Source organism: Phytophthora cinnamomi (genome assembly GCF_018691715.1).
Source record: "Phytophthora cinnamomi strain GKB4 chromosome Unknown Contig54, whole genome shotgun sequence".
Taxonomy (NCBI): Eukaryota; Oomycota; class Peronosporomycetes; order Peronosporales; family Peronosporaceae; genus Phytophthora; species Phytophthora cinnamomi.
In genome coordinates this window covers 150379-169289 of record NW_027150987.1, presented here as the reverse complement: position 1 = coordinate 169289, position 18911 = coordinate 150379, and the positions used below count along the sequence as shown (strand labels likewise).

The following is an 18911-nucleotide window of genomic DNA, read 5'->3' as shown; positions in this document are numbered from 1 at the left end:
GCTGTTAAGGACACGCAACCAGCGTCTGCAGGATCGAGGTACCGAGAATCACGAGTACAAGCCATGCATGCACGAGGGCATGTGCGATTCAACTGGGTGCTCTTGCATGAAGCGAGATCACATGTGCGAGAAGGCATGTGCTTGTTCTCGGGACTGCCCGAATAGGTGAGTGCGATTGAGAACATCGTGCCAGCACGCAATAGCAGACACTAACCGATACTCGTGATGGTGCGCTTGTGGGCACAGGTTTGAGGGCTGTTCCTGCCCCCAGGGCGAGTGCCAAACGAGCAAGTGTCCGTGTTTTGCTGCATTGCGTGAGTGTGACCCGGACGTTTGCTTATCGTGCGGAGCGTGCGAGTTGGCTGTCAGTGTGGCGAATGGTGCCCCAGCGAGCAGCGCGTTGTCGTGTTGCAACGTGAATGTGATCCGTAGCAAGCACAAGCGTTTGGGCATGAGGTTCTCGTCGATTCATGGGTATGGCATGTACGCCCGTGAATCAATTATGGCAAACGAGTTTGTGTACGAGTACACAGGTGCTATGCTGTCGCAGGATGAGGCTGAGCGGCGCGGCCTGATATACGACAAGATGGAAATGAGTTATCTTTTCGATCTAAACGAGGACGCAGTGCTGGACGCCCTTCGGAGCGGGAACAAAAGCAAATTCATTAACCACGACGGCGAGGCTCCTAATTGCACAGCGAAAGTAGTGAGCGTATGTGGTGTACACCACATAAGTATTTGGTCACTCTCTGACATCGGCGTTGGAGAGGAACTGGTTTTCGACTATGGCTACAAACGAAGTGTCGGACCGGATTGGAGTCAGCGTCGTGCTGAATCGAAGAACTCTTTTTAAGGTACGTTGTCAGCCACGTCCATATTGTCACACGTGCTATGTGGCATATTTGTATAGATACCTACAGTTAAACACACTTGTGAACTTACAAAGCACATGCATTTTTGAAGCAGGTATAGGAATCAAGGTGGACATATCCTCGCGAGTGTGATACAAAGAGGTACTTTGGAATACGAAATTTCGTTGATATTAAGGTACGTCCTACACCTAGCATGCTAGTCAAGATGGGGACTTACTGTGATGCGGTCATGACAGGTGTGAAACTTATGTGTATCAAGAAGTAGGCCTGTTGCATCCTGCCGGTTTATTGGTTTTGGAGCCGATGAAGCTGACCACATCAAAGAGGCAAACCACGTGATGGTATATGGAGAATTCGATCTACGCACATACTGGTACGTGTGCGTTTTGCAATCGTACTGTCATTTCGGCATTCAAACTCTCATCTTCATTGTGCCAAACATCGATGAACGGGACCGTGTTAATACTATTGCCACATCATGTTGCTAACACAACCACGACACATGGAGATACGACAAAAACGAAGTATTCGACTGAAGCTGAGTGGGCAGATGTTGTAGGCTTACTTTGGCTCACTACTACACCTTATACGTGCACTACGTGTATGAGGAAGCGTATGGTCTCACTTTGATTTGAATGAAGTAGATTCGAGTCCATGAATATAATTGAAGTGACATAAATGCCCAAGTAGTGGTTTTGGGTTAAAATGAGAAATGTATTGTTTTAAATTGATATTTCTCCTAAGTCTGATTTAGGGGATTGCTAAGGAGGGCCCTCATCGGGAGGGCCCTCGTTATAATCAGGGCACATGGGTCAACAGGTGGCAGATAGTAACGCCTCGAAATGGGAAACTTGCAAACTCAAGAACACTGACCCACTTTCGCTGATTCGGGCCATGAGCGTTCTTGACGTGGCTGCGGCTTTAAGACTCCTACTCTGTTTCAATATACGTTACTATCATTAGCTCTTAGCTTGTCTCTCGTTCTTAGGAAAGTACATAAGACTGCGAGGTTCATGTCAGGACGTAGGAAGAAACAACCTTCGCTGTTTAATAGACGACATCATTTCGAAAATCGTTCAGTCATCCCGCACACACACTAGGAAACTCTACGAGGATGGATTCCAGGTTATCAAGAAGGCGATCACGCATGAACAAGCGGCTGCTATTCGACTGAATACTAACGATATCGAGAAGTGTGCCACCGTTTTCAGCATTGGAACAACCCAAGACGAGTTCCGATTGCAGGCGTATGTCCCTGCATGGGATCAATCCGACAGCCCGCTTTCGCCAGTCGAGGCCGCTGTGAAGAATTATGCGGCCGCATACAACGAGCACTGGATCATCCGAACCGGCTCGTGGGTGTTCCTGAAATCGTTTCCAGGTGGCCCACAACAGCAAGTTCACAGGGACTTTCTCAACAGCGAAACTGTGGATGATGACGAGGAAGAATTATCTGCGTTTGTTTTAATTGCTTTACAGGACGGAACTAGAATGGCAACTTACGGGTGGAATAATCGCAGGCCCCTAAAAGACAATGAAAAGATTATATCTCTCGAGAAAGGTGATTTGGTAATTTGTCGTGGCGATCTCGCTCACTGTGGTGTATCCTACGACTGCATCAACATCAGGCTACACTGCTATTTAGGTGTTGATTTACCTGGAGTTAGCTACCGCTACAACATGACACAGCTTTGCTGATTCCACATGTACCAGTGCCGTACATGTTCGGTTGCAACTTTCGACATGAAGGCTGCCCGTTGTGAACACGAGCGGGGTTGCACCCAATTTTTCTGTCGTTTGCCAGAAAACATTTGAACATGAGGAGACGTTGAGATCACATCGTCGTGTGCACCATTCGTACGTGCGGCTTTAGAAAAAAATCTTTGCTTTCCTTAGTGTTATATTTTCTTAACAATATATTTTCTGTTTTCTTTCGGATTATTCTGTAACTCTATTCTGATAAATTTAACGGATCATATACTTATCTGAGTTTTCATGAAGGTTTCTTCGATATTATTTTCCTAGATAACATATTTTTATTTTATTGATTATTTAATAATTTTATTTTACTAACGTTATTGTCCTTGTCCGTTAGAGCGAACTCCTAGTAAATTATCACTATTTCCACTATGATTCAAACGTTTTATAAAACAAATTATAAACTTCTGTAAGTTTTCGTGATATGTTTAATTCAAGTATGACTCAATCTTCTAAGCTTCCATGTTTAGTTTTCCTTGTGTATTATATATTCCATTTACTTTCGCATTATTCTACAATGCTATTCTACCGACTTTAAGGCCCGTGTCTTTAAGAGCGAACGCCAATTAATTTTTTTAAACTAATAACCCAGTCTTACCAATTTGGGTCAACAAGTTTCAATATATTAGATGATGCAGTCAAATGGAAGATCCACGCTGTGTACGAAGTGGCATAACACTAGGCTATCCGAGTTTTTGCGGTAGATGAAAGTAAAACTAAACCGTTTTAGCACTTGTTGTGTTTTTGAATGTACGTATGCAGTATCTAAAACAGACTAGTATGGTTTTCTGTTAGCATACCCCCAGGATCTAGGGGGAGCATGAGTTGAGTGGTACGTACTAGCTTGGTCCATCTCAACACGTTCTTGAGGCATTGCAATCTGGTACACAACTGCTTGGTGGGATGTCTCTAACGTAGAATTAGTGGATGGGTGGTTGCAATCAACTCGCTCAGCAAATGTTGGGAGTCGTGCAGCCCCAGTGGCACCATGGTTAGCCTTATGAGATCGAGCAACACGACGCGTTTTACGTAAACTTGCCGGCTCGCGAATTCTAGGACGCCAACAATGGATGCGATCGCGATAAATCCACCAGTGTGCGTCAAAATGACTAGGCAATAACTTCAACTTCCCATTAGATTTGATGTTAGCGATAATTTCATGAACGCAGAGCCTCCCATTGACAGTTCGGAAATTTCCGGAACAAGCTCGGGTCGGTTTAGCCCCGGTAATGACGTCCATGGCTTCTTTCCAAAGATCGTCTGTAGCATGAAGGGCCCAAACTGTAATTACGCGAGCCACCTGTGTGTATTGGTCATGTTGAAGCCAGTATGGTAATATTGTAGCATCACGCGCGGCTCGTTCAGTAACCGCACTTGCACACGAAACCCACCAGGGCAACAGCCGCTTAAACACCGTGTACATGTCACCATTACAGTCGTGCAGCCAACGTTTACATTGTGCATGCGTTCCTTCCACTGCTGGCGTATCTCGATATCCATAGTGACGATATCGATTCGTCCAACAACGGACGAGTTTTGTTTTATATTTCCACCAATGTTCGTCCAAATATGAAGCAATCAGCGGAGACAGTAAATGCAGATGCGCGCGATGAAGTTCAAATTCTTGTTCCGTTTTAGAGCCCACACTCTTGTAGAAGAATGCCATGAAAACTTGAGTCTCCCAGGTATTCTCATATTTATCCTGCCCAGGGAGCGGATTGGATACAGCGACCTGGCCCAACACGCTCCGTGTTTTTGCTAGTACATTCTGGTTAAAGTGCCACCTACAAATCATCGAGGGAACGGAGGAGAAAAAAATTGCGAGAGCGTTCATACGTGCAAGTTCACGGTCTGTAAGAATTACAGTAGGAAGCGGAATTCCTTGCTCTTCTAGCATTGCCCGAAGTGTCTTGAGAAACCATCTGAAATTTATCTCTTTCTGTCCAGGGAGAAAGCACTATGCTACTGGAAGAACTGTGTTCATACCTGTCATAGATACGACGTTCACAAGCGGGAGATCGTACTTGTTCGTCTTGAACGTGCCATCCATAATTAATACATCGCAATGAGTAACATAAAGACGTAAAGTTTCTGGATGTGCCCACAGTAGATACGAAAATTCGTTAGATACAGGGTCCACTTCAAATCGGTAGAAAAACTTATGGGTTTCTAGTAACGCGAACATAGCCTCCATCGGTGTCTTGGTCGCCATTGCTTTTTTGGCGGGTTTTGAGCTTGGAATTAGTGATGTCCTTTGGGAGGACTAAAGACTCCGGATCATTATGTAAAATCGACGCTCGAATTTTCGCCACTGGTATTCCAGCAGCCGATTGGCTGTCAATAAACTCGAGCATATTGTCAGCCAGAGCGAGGGCAAGTCTGCTCGCCGCCCGGCGTCGATGAGCTGCATGAACCCTAATATCTTCTGATGGAGGGTGATTGTGAACCTCACTTTGGCGAGTGTGAACAATTTTCCAAGGGCCTAGAACGTTGGTTTTAGAGACCGCACAAATTTTAAGGCGCATCGGGCAACCACTGCGTTTAGATCCGCGCATATCCCGCTTTCTTTCACTGTCTATCAGGCGTTGCATGCACTTAGGCTTACCAGCTCGATCACATTCGTAACTTCTTGCCCAAAAATCTGGTTTTGACCCATTCAAGTAGCGTACCCGACACCGCGACACGTTAAATCCATGGCGCAAAGTCCATTCATGAACCGCTTTTTCAGCTTCGTCATGGTTTTCATACAGATATTCTGGTGGAGGTTGAATTACATACAACTCGTCTCCAGATAATTTGGTAGGAACAAAAACGTTCCCGCCATTGGTTCCCGCATAACCACATGAATCTTCCACTCGAATACGACTTGTAGATTTTCCCTCTTGGTCGAGATAGTGCGCGCAAACAGGGGCGAAAATTTCGTCATCTACCCACTCCAATTCGTCTGAGTCTTCAGAAGAATTATCCGAATTACAATCAGGGAAGTCATACTCGAATAACAACATTTCTTTTTCAGAATTGGATAAACCGAAATCATCACATAACGAATCCTCATCACGGATACTTTTCGCATCGTCACTTCCTAAATTCATGTCTTCATTGCTGCTATCATTCATGCGTTCGTCACTGGCATCCCTACGTTCGACCCACGATTCCGACTCCCCAGAAACATTCAGAGCGATATTATCTCCACCTGTATCGCGCTGTAAAGCGGATGCCGCATGGTAGATTTCCGAAAGCTGCACATTATCCAATTGTGTCGCAACATGAGTCGACTCCCGATCGTGTAAATTGCCTGTACACGCTGACACAGCCTGGCGGTTGCGAGGGTTGTCACCTTGATAGAACGTGGCTTTTTGCCAATCAGGTGGTCGCATCTCGTATCAATCGATAACTCTTTGATAGATCGTGTAGGCTTTTTCAAGTAGAGAGGAGAAGGGGGGGGGGTCGAAGCAGGTGCTAGCTGAGGGAACTAACTAACGGACGAACTCTAGAGCCGACACTACGGTCGAATTGTTGCCAAATTCAGTTGCTATAAATGTACGTCAAAACGGACGATTCGGTATAGTTGACTCACACAGACTAATTCGGGTCATTCGCTAATGCGTGACTCTCAAAACGCATATACGACCACCGACCAACAACAGTGAAGTTGGGTCAATAGTGCGGTTGACCCTAAACAAAAAAATCGGGTTAATCCACTCGGATGGGGTTGACCCTCAACAACGAAATCGGGTCAATCCACGTAGACGGGGGTCGGCCCACAACAGCCAAAGTGGGTCAGCACGTTTGGTATTGCGTGTTGCCCATTTTGGGGCGTTACTATCTGCCATCTGTTTGCCCAAATGCCCTGGTTGTAACGAGGGCCCTTCCAATGAGGGCCCTCCTTAGCAATCCCCCTGTTTTACGTCAATAAGAACGATTGCAAGCGGCTGGCTTGTAGCCCCGTCGACATGCACGTCGCTGATTGGTAGGAATATGATGCTTCTACCGATAGGACATTTAGGTGTGAGGACCGCTCATTGTACTGGCCAAACTCAATATATCGGTTGGTGTACCTTACACCAAGACGAGGAAGTAGGTAACCTTATAACTGACATCCTGTTTGTTAGAACCAGAAGTGACTGTAGTCACTTGCACCTGTAACCCGTTACAACCAAAAACAGTGGAATTGTAATGGTCGAACTGAAGGCAACCGATCTGGACGTTCAGCTTTCTTTGCTCGACTTACAGATTGCTGATACCTGGAAGAAGTAATACCTGCCCATAAGCGCAGGAAGATCACGAAGAAATGTCCGGGCTTGGGATTGATGCGTTGTCAGGAGGTCTCGGCGCCAGCGTCAGTCACCTCGACCATGCGTGTAGGGTGGGTAGTTCAAATTTTGAGTAAGCAACTCGAGTCGGACTCGAGAGGATATATCTACCCAGTTGTAACCTAGAAGAAGTTCCATAACGATGGGACAAACCGATTTACCAAGATTGAGGGCAATAATCCCTGAATGATCGTGGGTTTGCCATTCTGACGATAAAGCGAACTTGGTTTTCAATGGCGGAGGCACGACTCGATAATTTTGAAAGCAGCACAAATCAAAAGATTGGGTTTAACACGTAGACTATGAAGCCACGGTGGATGTTACGATACTCGATCGACGTCTGCATCACGTTAGAGAACATCGCGGATCCTTTGCTGCGATGTCCGATGGAGTCGATGTGGAATACTGGATATAAAGGAACCACCATTCGTTAGGAGAGTTAAAAAGTAATGAGAAGTCGATCTTACTATTCGATAAAGGTACCGAGGTGCCTATCGTAGTTGCTCCGTTATGAGGCGAGGCGGGTGAACGCTTTTCTCGTCCAGGTGTACAGCGACGCCCTAGACACTCCGCGGGTCGTTGACTCGGGAGGGGCTAGCGTACGGAAACCCGAAATACGCGATAGAAAACCGCGTATCCCGGTTGGTGTGTGACCTTGTGCAATCCCTGTAGGCGTCGTTAATCTTCGGCGGACCGAGCTTGCTAACCGAACACCGATTGCTATCAATTCGGGATCAATATAAAGAAATGCAGAGAACTTCCAGGCGCTACACGTCTGGGGAGTCCTGAATGGGGAGTTAGATCACGAGCAAAGACCTTCTCCAAAAAATAGATAACTTAAATCAATACAGAGCTCGTTCACACAATATGAGACCGCATAGAACGAAATGATACTTTTCCCAAAACACGATTTCTGCAATTGATGGCTCAATCGAAAGATCTTTATTCGCTCTATCCAAGTATGTAGTTCTTGCTATTTAAACCTTGAGTGCTCGATGAGGTAGCAGCTATGGAAAATTTGGAAGTTGACATTTTTCTTAAGTTCGGTTTGTTGTTTATTGGCTGCCTAGGGGTAAAATTTCGGAAGGAAACCGAAAATGGCATTTTTGTTAGCCAATGACGAGCGGAACATGCTCAAAATGCTTGATGTTGTAAAGTACGCAGACTATTCTATGGGCTCATGTATCATAGAAGGTCCAAATGTAGCAATCGATTCATAACGTATTTACGTAGCATTGTGAGCTTCTTTGTGGTCTCACGCTTAATAACCATGCCGCTCTCGAGTTTCTGGCGGCGCACACGCACTGGAACCACCTCTCCTACGTCTCTCCTACGTCTTAAGCAACACATTTTAGCCACGACACGATCCACGGGAGGTTAAGCGCAGCGGCATTTAGGTTGAGGTTTCCTCTGGGCAGCTTCACACACACCACACAGCCATCAATCGTTCTTTGTAGCGGGCAATCGTGGGAGCGGACACGTTGCTCTCCCTCAGTGCCATCTTCAGAACCCCCTTCCTCTCCCTCTGACATCAACGGTGATGTCGTCTCTCCCCTCAATCGCTATCACTCGTCGACGCCGCTCCTTCCGACACCGCAGCGCTCAGACTGTCGGAATCAGACTCCATGCCCCGTGCGAACTTAACGGCAATGGCTGACGTGCGTCAAACACAAAACCCTCGTTTTCTCGTCAATTCGGATAGGTCCGACTTTCGACTGCTTATCTTTGATCGGCTTTTTTAAAAAAACTCAAAATGGTAGTTAAGTATCATTTCGTTCTGCGCGGTCTCATATGCAGCCTGTCAGTAATTGGGTTGCACCCTGAAAACAGGTCAATTCAGGATGCCCCACGCGGACCAACCCTGGAATGTCGAGGGAACTATACAGGTACCGTCCTACCACACGCAATCTACAATCGGGTCCTAGGGGGCGATTGCTACAACCTCCTAAAACAGGAATATGAATTGCGAATGTACACCCGGGGGGTACACCGCAACTGGTCAAATGAAACAGGTGTACCAGCCCGAGTGGACCGATACCTTTTAGGGTACCTGACTTGGGTTGGATATGCAGTGAGAGTCCCACGCGAGTCTGCTGCGCGTGATCTCCGGCATCCGTCGGTTATCGCTCGCGCCCCTGGGCCTTCCGTTAGGCAATCCGTCCAGGGCGGGGAATTGGTTTTGCCTCAGCGCCGTCGCTTGTTGACGAGATGCGTCCAAGGTTAGGATGCACAGGAACCACTTGTGTTCTTCAACGCAAAACGGACTCTGTTTGATCTTATCTCTCTTTCCTATCTCTTTTCTTGTGCTATCTTCTTCATTACATTGAGGGCCTTTGGATTCTTCAGCGGTTTCCTCTGCTCATGTCTCTTCGTAATTCCTCACACCTTTTCAGGATCGCTTGAGGTTTGTATGCCTGGGCGTGAGTTGGTAGCGTACACGCATCACTTGATGGCGGAGGGACTTCGGGCCTGACGGCAGGATCCGCTGCACCGTCGACCCTTCGGGCGCGGTCCGGCTAGCTCTCCATAGTGAACTTAAGGCATGCTTGGAACTGGCACTTGGGCGCCATCCCGGCCGCTGTCTTCGCGGACCGGGCACGTTCCTGGGGCTGCTGTCATTGGCTGTAACTTGGACTTCTTCCATTCGGGTTGTCATCAGTCAATTCGGATTGGCCTTGGGCTTTTCATCCTGAACTTCGTCCATTCAGGCGGAGCGTCTTCAATCGGGTGGCACGTTATCCATCCGGGGGTCAATCCGGGTGGTCAACCTCCAATTTAAGTTGCGGGCGACTCCACGAGCTCGGGAGCTTCACGTAGTCTCGCTGCTTGAGGTCTTTAACATTCGCGTAGCTCGCTCGGGGTCTTCTTTAGCTCTGCAACCTGGATGGTCGCTTCCTTCGTGGTGACGATACTTGTTTCAGGTGTTGGTGGATGGGTGTCTTCTTATCTTGGGCTGTGGTCGATGTCGGCGGATGCTCCGGCACCATCAAGGCGGATGGCACCTCGGGATACGTTCGCCGAGGGCTCTTGACTCCTTCATTCAGGATACCCACTGTCCAACAAGGCCGGCGGTCGGACTGGGCGCTGCAAGCGCCTCCGAACCTGTGGGGTTATACGTTGCCGGGCATCCAAATCTCAACAAAACTCCAGAGCGAGACACACTCGGGTGTCCCACTCGTTCGCCATCCTGGGCGTACCTTCCATTCTCCACAATCACACGTTCCTTGCAGATCTGCCCGGGACAGCTGCGCCAGGCCACCTGGAAAATTTCCAGTTGCTTCGTGTCAGTTAGCTCGTAAGTAGGATGCTATATCAACACAAATCGGGGGCGGAAAAGAATTTGGATTAAGTTGACCAGGGAGGTATCGTTGGTGTACATTGTCGAACTCTGGGTTGGCGAGTTAACAGGCCAATATGCGGTTCTTGCCATCGAATTTGTGTTACCGGCGAGAATCCGACTCGAACCCGCTGACAGATCCATCTGTCTACCAGATGAAGTCAAGATCCAGCTCAGCGGGAGTGGTGTGGTGTAGTGGGGTCAGCCATAATCTGGTTGAGGCTAGATCGAGCTTCCACCAATGACCAGACACCGACTAACGGAGGGAAGCCCCCAACGATCCGTGACCATTTTTGAACTTGGTCACACCTTGTGTACCCGTCGCCGGGTGGGATATGCTCTCTCGGGGATACGAAGATGCAGCACTTGGGTGAAGATCGAATGTCTTGACATGACGCTGGGAAATGGGTTGGAGCGGCGCGGGAATCTTCACTGTGCGTCCCGTTGTGTTCTCCGATCTGGCGTCTTCTGCTCCGATCGGGTGGGCTGGAGTTGTTCCGGGGCCTGTAGTTGCCTTTTCGTAGGCGCTCATTTCCTTCCTCCTTTCCTTGAGTTGCTTGACGATTCCTATAGCGGGATCGAGCCCGATGAGAGGCGACACGATCGCCGGCCAAGCAGATAACTAAGGGCTTGCACACGAACCGTAGATCACTAGAGCAGTAGAAGCTGGCTAATTTATTACTCCAGACTTAACCCAAACCGCTATATCAACTACCTTCTCCTCGTAACGAGGTCGAGGCCAATGTAATTCCTCGATATATGAAAACTTGTGCTCTTGAATGCAAATTAGGCTCTTTGAGAGCGGCTTGTAGGTGCTCGGTATTCTTGAGCCACGCGCGGGACCAAATCCAATTCCCACAACGTAAGTCAGTAGAGGCCAATATGTGCTTCCTCGCCGAGACTCCAGTCCTCTTGTACTCTAGGATGCAAATTCCGCTCTGGTTTGTGTTTAACCTGTGTCTCCTTACAGCTTACCATCACAACTCTGATCTCATAATATGACGTTGACTGTGTTATTGGCCCGGCTGCGCTTCCAGATGTTCCCATCCTCGGTCGATCGACGGGGAAATCTTCGGAGCTTCGAACTTCGGAGCATCGGAGCACAAAAAGGGCGAACATGTGCTGCTAGTAACGAGACGAATTTGCGAAGCCGACGGCTTCAACGTCTTCAGTAATGATCTGCTCGGCTTCTATCAATCCAGCTCCTGCGAGCTTACCAGCAGAGGACAACGCGGAGGACAACGCGAAGGACGACACCATGAAATCACGACAGCAGGTAGAAGAAGAAGACGAAGTCCTAGAGGTCAGCAAGAATTTTAGGAGGTCCAGGACGCAGGTCGCAGGCCAACGGCCGCAGGTCAATGGCCGCAGGTCAAAGGTCCACTAGCGAATAACGAAACAGTTTGACTTTAGCTCGGTAGAGAGAGCGCAGCCTGGCAGGGGGCCGCGGCGAGATCAAAGTATACTTTAGTTCCATCGCAAATCTTAAGCTCCGCGCGAGACCAAGCCCGTGACCGAATGCAGGCGTTGAGGGCGCTGCTCCAAGGCCGACGGAGGCCACGCGAGAAGGCGCGGAGGTGGACGAGCTGGCGGCACGTACGGCGGCGATGCAGTTGGAGAGTGCCGCGTCTCCGACACCCAGTTCCCCCGGCCTGAGACTTCATACCCTCAATCCCTTCGAGGCGAACGATGGCAGCGAGGCTGACGAGCCCATGCCGTCAGCGAGTCCTGTGCTTGGTGGAGGACGCGTAGCTGCCGCGCCCGCACTCCCGCAACCCCCGAGATTCGCCGGGAGAACGATGCAGGACAGGATACTTCATGCGCCAATACGAGACCTATCTGGCGGCGATTAATGCGCTCCAGACTCAATGGGGTGGCGCTTTTGCCATGCCCGTCGGTGCCTGCGTGGAGTCAAGGACCAAGCGGATGGTAGCACGCTATGAGTTTGGCATCGCTCCTCACCTGACCAGTGAGGAGGAATGGATAGACTACTTCAAGCAAGCGAATGCGCCTCGCACGTCGACTACGCTCCGGTCGATGAAGCTATGAAGCAGCTTCAAATGCAGACGAAATGGCCAGAGCCCGAGAGCCGGATGATGAATCTGCAGGCCGACCTCGAAACCATACTGGACCGGTTCAACTTGACGGAGGTTGCATATGAGCACGAACTGCAGAAAATTGTCAGGTACCTGGCCGATGCGCTTGCACCTCCGAGCTTCAAGACCGTCATCGTTACGAAGTTGACGTTGCACGAAAACAAGAAGTATAAAAACGAAGTGGTGCCATTCTGCACGTGGGTGACGAAGCTCCCGCGTGAGTTTATGACTTGGGAGCACGCAGCCAAGGCGGCAGCAATTGCCGCGCGACCCGCATAGCCCCAACTACAGCACCGCGGGTCATCGTGGAGGTACTGGTGGACGCGGCGGACGTGGACAGAATGGCGGTCGAGGAGGACAGTCATTTCGGGGTCGACAGGAAAATGAACAACGGGGCAAATGGTGGCTCCCGGCTCGGCAGGACCGCAAGTGCAGTCGGTGGCCAATACGGCTCCGCGGCGTGTGCGTGGAGCATGCCTGAAATGTGGCTCCACGCAACACCAGGTTCGCGAGTGTCCGAACTGCCAGCCAGGCGAGGCTGCACAGCTGCTGAAGGCACGGCGTGAGCATCATGAACCGGTCCAGAGCTTAACAGCACTGATGTTTGATACGGTGGGAGGTGAGGAGAAGCATCATCTCGGCAGCGACATGCCTGCCGATAATGGCACTGTTGATGCGACGATTGAGGGCCTCGCCGTCAAGGCGCTCTTGTTGGACTCGGGAGCAGACACGTCGCTTGTGACCCGAGGAGTTATCGACACGCTCGTAGACGCGGGTGCGGCTGTGGATCTCCGTGCCGTCAGTTCGGTCCAGCTAGACCCTGTCGGGGGGGGGGGGGCATGCGGTCGACGCTGTCTGGCAGGCGACGTTCCGCGAGGTCGTGCTCACCACTTCAGCAGGTTCGCGGATTCTACGAAATCTGATGTGCTATGTCGAAGAAGGTGACAGCTCGTTGGGACTGACTGTGGGTCGACCGATAATTCAACGGATCGGCTGCTAGTCAAGACAAGAGACACTAATACGGAGTGGGAGGTCGGTGTAGCGGGGCCTGTAGACGCTACTGGATCCCCGAGCGCGCTGCAACGCGTGTGTAGACCGCAAGTGGCAACGCGTGACCCACCCCCAAGTAGTGATGAGGCTGAGTCAATTGAGCGCTGTGAAATGAGAACTGCGCTACCCACGATGCACCCTACTACTGTAGACAAAGTCATCGTACACCTAGAAAAGAAGATGGAAGTAGCGGCAAGGATGGGTCTGACACTCGACGGACAAGCGAAGCTAAAGGAGATAGTTCGTTCCAGAGTGGATTGTTTTCTACTGGAGTTTGGCAGTGATCTCCCGGTGCGAGTGGCACCGATGCAGGTGCGACTAAAGCCCGATGCACGTCATGTGTGCGCTCAACCGCGGCGTTATTCACCAAACAATCGTGCATTCTTAGATCGCCACACTGCTCCCCTCCTAGCAAACGATCTCATCTACAAGAATCACAGCAGCCGATGGGCATCAGCTCCGCGGATTGTCCGGAAGCGAGAGCAAGACACGGATCTCACGGTAGACCCACGTATGAAGATTGACACGCGCGAGGTGAACGGCCGGACGGGGCCAATGCCGTGACCGATGCCGGTGATAGATGTGGTGCTCGGAGAGGTTGAGGGCTCCCGTGTTTTCATCGTGCTGGATTGGTTCCGGGGGTATTGGCAGTTGCCCTTACACCCCGATTCTCAGGAGATCTATTCATTTGTCACTCACCGTGGAATCTACACTCCTACTCGCGTCCCGATGGGTGCGACGGATGCTGTGGCATATTGCCAGGGTGTCGTCGAAGAAATTTTTGGTGAGCTGCTAGGTGATGGAATTATGGCGTGGCTCGATGATATCCTTGGCTATGCAGAGGATGAGGAGAAGCTGTTACAATTGCTCGCAAAGGTGTTAGCACGCTGTGAGGAGTCTGAACTGAAACCGCATGCTAAAAAATGCCAGTTCTTCACGAAAGAAGTTACGTGGTGTGATCGCGTGATATCGGCGCAGGGTGTGAAGCATTCACCGGAGCGTGTGCAAGGTCTCGTGGACATGCAGCCACCAAAGCCAGGAACTGAGCTACGGCAATATCTCTGTGCCATTATTTGGATGCGTCAGAGCATTCCCGAATACACGAGTCTGACTGCCACGTTGCACGAGGGGCTTGACCGTGCAGCAAAGATTGCCGGCTCGCGCAAGAAACGAGCGCTGGCGAAGATCCGATTGAGCAGCGTTGGCTGGGGCGTGTAAGAGGGGACTAACTTCGACAACGTCCGTAACGCGTTGTTGCATATGGTACCGTTGGCACATCTGAATCAAACGTCGGAAATTTGTTTGTACTCCGATGCAAGCCAAGCATTGGGCCAGCTGCTAGTCACCCATACTGAGCGCGTGTGGATCCCGCGGGACGCCACCGATATGCAGCAGCGCCTCTGTGTGGTGGCTCACGCAGGCGCTAGTGGTCATCGCGGCGCGCGCACTACAGCCCAGTCGCTGGAGGCCGTATTCTTCTGGGAAACGCTGGCGACCGATGTCGCCGAATTTGTCAACGGCTGCCTACATTGCATGGCAACAGCAGGTGGTCACATTCCACGCCCATTCGGGGAGATTCTGACACCCACCAGGCTAAACGACCTTCTCCATTTCGACTGTCTCAGCATGGTGGAAGCAGTTGGTGGTGTCAAGTATATCCTAGTGCTAAAGGATGATATGAGTGGGTATGTGGAGCTCATTGCGTGCACTCGTGCCACGTCGGACGTGGCATACCAAAGACTTATCGACTGATTTAAGCGCTTCGGGGTTGTGCACCTGTGGGTCTCGGACCAAGGTGCACACTTCTGCAATGAGGTTGTCGAACGTTTACAGCGTGCACTTGGCGCTCACCATCACTTCACCACTGCATACACGCTGTAGGCCAACCGTAAGGTGGAGGAGGTCAATAGGGAGGTGCTCAAAGGTGTGAAAGCGTTACTGAGCGAGCGCAGATTGCGTATCCAAGGCTGACCTGCCATCCTGCCTGTGGTGCAGTTCGCATTGAATGCAATGCCAGCCGATCGTCTCGTTGGCGCTACACCGTTGACGGCGTTCACAGCACTACCGGGTAACACGTAACTCCTCCGTATTCTGCACCCACGCGACCCTACCGAAAATGCAACGGAGATGTGGGTGGCGGACGAGATTGCAGCCCATTTAACAGCGGTACCGTGGCGCTCGATGGAGTACATGCCGAACTGGTTGACGCCAGCGAGAAACGCCGACGTGCTGCCCGGGAGCGGCATGCTCGCCACCAAGGCGTGCGATTGCAAAAGTTTAACGAGAGGGATTTTGTGCTGGCGGCTACGGCCACAGGCTGTAGTGGAAACAAACTCGCACTAGTTTGGCGCGGACCAAAGAAAATTGTGCGCGCCCTTAACGATTACACATTTGAGGTGCAAGACATTGTCGAACCGTTTGAGATATCGATCCGCCACGCATCACGACTTCTGCTCTGTCGTGATGCTAGTCGTGGTCAAGTCGAAGAGCTGCGAGAGCAAGCAATTTACGGTGAGGATGGCCATCTTGTGGAGGCACTTCGTGACTGCCGTGTGAGTCCAGACACCCATCAGTGGGAGATACTCGTCGAGTGGATCGGGCTCGATGACATCGAGGCCTCTTGGGAACCTGCGGAGGTTATTCAAACGGACGTTTCTGTCCTCTTTAATGCATTTGTAGCGGTGGGCGACGCCGGTTCTTCTCGAGCTCGTCTGCTGGACGAGCTTCAATCGGCGAGCGCTCGGTTCAGCCCACCTGCGGTACGCCGAGTACCTCGGCGCCGGGCGGGCCGTTCCCGCACAGCACCATTGGCCTCCGACCGAGGGGGGAAGTGATCTGCTCGGCTTCTATCAAGTCAGCTCCTGCGTGCTTACTAGCAGAGGGCAACGCGGAGGACAACGCGAAGGACGACACCATGAAATCACGACAGCAGGTAGAAGACGAAGGCGAAGTCCTAGAGGTCAGCAAGAATTTTAGGAGGTCCAGGACGCGGGTCGCAGGCCAACGGCCGCAGGTAAATGGCCGCAGGTCAAAGGTCCACTAGCGAATAACGAAACAGTTTGACTTTAGCTCGGTAGAGAGCGCGCAGCCTGGCACGGGGCCGCGGCAAGATTGTAACGGGGTTACATACACAAGTGACAATAGTCACTTGTGCATAACAACGGTCACAAGTGACAACTGTCACTTGTGCGTGACAATAGTCACTAGTGGTTCTAACAGACAGATATCTGGTAGAAGATAGATACTTCCTCACATTGGTGTAAGTTACACCAATGACTACACTTTTGGCCACCAGAATGAGTGGCCTGCATATAACCAATAATCATATTGGTAGAAAGCAGCATATTTCTACCAATCAGAGACGTACATGTCAACGGGGCTCTGGCAGCCAGCCGCTGCCAACACCTTTCATAGATGATAAACAGTTTTAGCAGATTTAGGAGGAAGATCAATTTACAAACAATACAGTTCTCATTTTACCTAATCTAAGTCACTTGGAGTCTTTATTTGATTTATATTATATTTGTGGACTCAAGTATAATTAACTCAAATTATTAATAAACTCCTACGATTCCTCATACACGTAGCACAACGTGTAAGCTAAAGTAGTGAACCAAAGTAGGCCCTCTACAGAGATCAAGAAAAGACCAAGGACGGTGCGCGCCAACAAAAAGAGCTCTAGATAGCTAACGGGAAGGGAAGCCCTCTCCACTTTCGACCTTAGCATGCCTCAAACAACCGCCCGCTCCCTACTGAATGCCACTGCCGGTTCATCGCGGCCAATTCTCCTGGCCAGCCCGTCCAAGCTGTCGCCGTGCATGACACGAACCACGGTCTCCAGCACGTAATTGACGGCCTGCCGGCTGCGCATCACGACAATGTCGAGTCCGACACCGAGTCGCAACTCGCTCCCCAGCGCGCTTGCGCTGCTCATGCATCCGAGGGAAATGCCTGTGGTTGGCCCGGCGGAGTACACGGGGCGCACCCCGCCGTCAAGGGCAGTTGTGGAGCCCAAACAGCCGATCCACTTGCTCCTGTTCGGTCCGACGGCGGGTGCTAGGCGCACCATGCAGCCGAGCAACGTGCCGGTGTCGACAATGTTGCTGGTCAACCCGCCCAAGCTACTGAGCATCTTGTCCGTGTCGCCCATGTTGATGCCCAGCCAGGCCACTCCGCCGAACATGTCGTCCACGCAGTCCCCAGTGTGCAGCACGGAGCGCAGCTGAGGGAGGGCGAGGTTTGGTTGATACCACCTTCGCAAGCTGCTTTTCCAATCTAGGCAGCAGCGGAGGCCGCCGCTCACAACCGGACTCTCAAACATGATTTCAACATAACAAAAAAAACAACGTGAAGTCAACAGTACTAAGGAAGTGATCTATCAGTTATTTGGGTGCAATCACTGGGACAAGCAAAACAAAACACTCGTCAACAGCGAGAAGAAGACCGTGAGAGGCCGGATAGACGTTCCGCGCGTATTGGCAGCCGTATGGGCGTTGCATTGGCGTCTGTAGATGATGTTTTTTATAGTGTGATCAACAAGATCACGGTGTATGCACTGAACGACACGCAGCGAATATGGAAGCAAGCAATTCAGCATGTGCATGACCGCTACCGAGACCGCACCGAGGAATTGCTGTTAAAGCCATGCTCCGGTTCTTGTCGAACGTGTCATGGCCGCCCTTGCGTTCACGAGTTGATTCGAATCTATCAATCAGACTATTCGGAGATTCTACAGCCTCTTGATTTTGATCGGCACTGGTGGATCCACAGCAGCAACATTCCAGGTCTAACAGAAGAGGTTTTAGAGCCTGCCATCCGAACGAAACACCACCGTATAGGTCACAACAGGAATTCCCACCAAGCAGCTTTTGGATTGAACAGCTCACGGCGTGAACCTTCCCAGTTCGAGATCATAGCCGCTGAATCGTTTGTACCTGATTCGGAGAGGCCATCACAGGTAGAAGTTGACGAGAGCGCTCTAACCAGTACCTTCAGTCTAGGTGCGTACCTTCCACCGCGCTCATTGAGCTACGCCAGACTTAATTAAATACCTGGGTGCTTAGCATTGATAAAGGTAGTAGTTACTGCACTGCCGTACTTTGCATTTGAAATCGACACCTCAATGATGATCTTGCTTCCTACGCAGACGTCGGTTTCGCAAATTCGTCTCGTTACTACCAGCACATGTTCGCGCTTTTTGTGCTCCGATGCTCCGACGTTCGACGCTCCAACGATTTTCCCTCGATCGACGATCTGCCAAAATCCGTATGCCGATTGACAATTTGCCCCGATCGGCTGCTAATCGTCCACACTCTTCCGATCTAACCGCGATCCATCCCACATGCTCGGTCGTTTCGGCACTCCGTGTAAGCTGTCCTCCTCCAGTTCTGGCAGCCACAACTTGCCCCGATCGCAAACGACTCCCCTTGATTGAACGTCTTCTGCCGCCCCTGACACTCAGGTGTCATCTGATCCGGTCGTGAAC

The 18911-nt window shown here is 50.7% G+C and overlaps 3 protein-coding genes across 3 annotated transcripts; 2 read left to right on the top strand and 1 right to left on the bottom strand.

Annotated features, from left to right (window-relative positions):
• Window positions 1-121: 121 nt before the first annotated feature.
• IUM83_13362 (putative polycomb protein EZH2) lies at window positions 122-1211 on the top strand (the record flags this gene model as incomplete). The annotated part of the gene is made up of 5 exons (XM_067938035.1): window positions 122-165; window positions 247-719; window positions 842-854; window positions 967-1047; window positions 1109-1211. 5 exons carry the CDS (start codon window positions 122-124, stop codon window positions 1209-1211), a joined length of 714 nt encoding a protein of 237 aa, XP_067788324.1.
• Window positions 1212-17156: 15945 nt separating this feature from the next.
• IUM83_13361 (uncharacterized protein) lies at window positions 17157-17609 on the bottom strand (the record flags this gene model as incomplete). Its single annotated transcript, XM_067938034.1, has 1 exon — window positions 17157-17609. The coding sequence occupies one exon, from the start codon at window positions 17607-17609 to the stop codon at window positions 17157-17159; it is 453 nt and encodes a 150-aa protein (XP_067788325.1).
• On the top strand, window positions 17305-17652 carry IUM83_13360 (uncharacterized protein; the record flags this gene model as incomplete). Its single annotated transcript, XM_067938033.1, has 1 exon — window positions 17305-17652. One exon carries the CDS (start codon window positions 17305-17307, stop codon window positions 17650-17652), a length of 348 nt encoding a protein of 115 aa, XP_067788326.1.
• Window positions 17653-18911: the final 1259 nt, after the last annotated feature.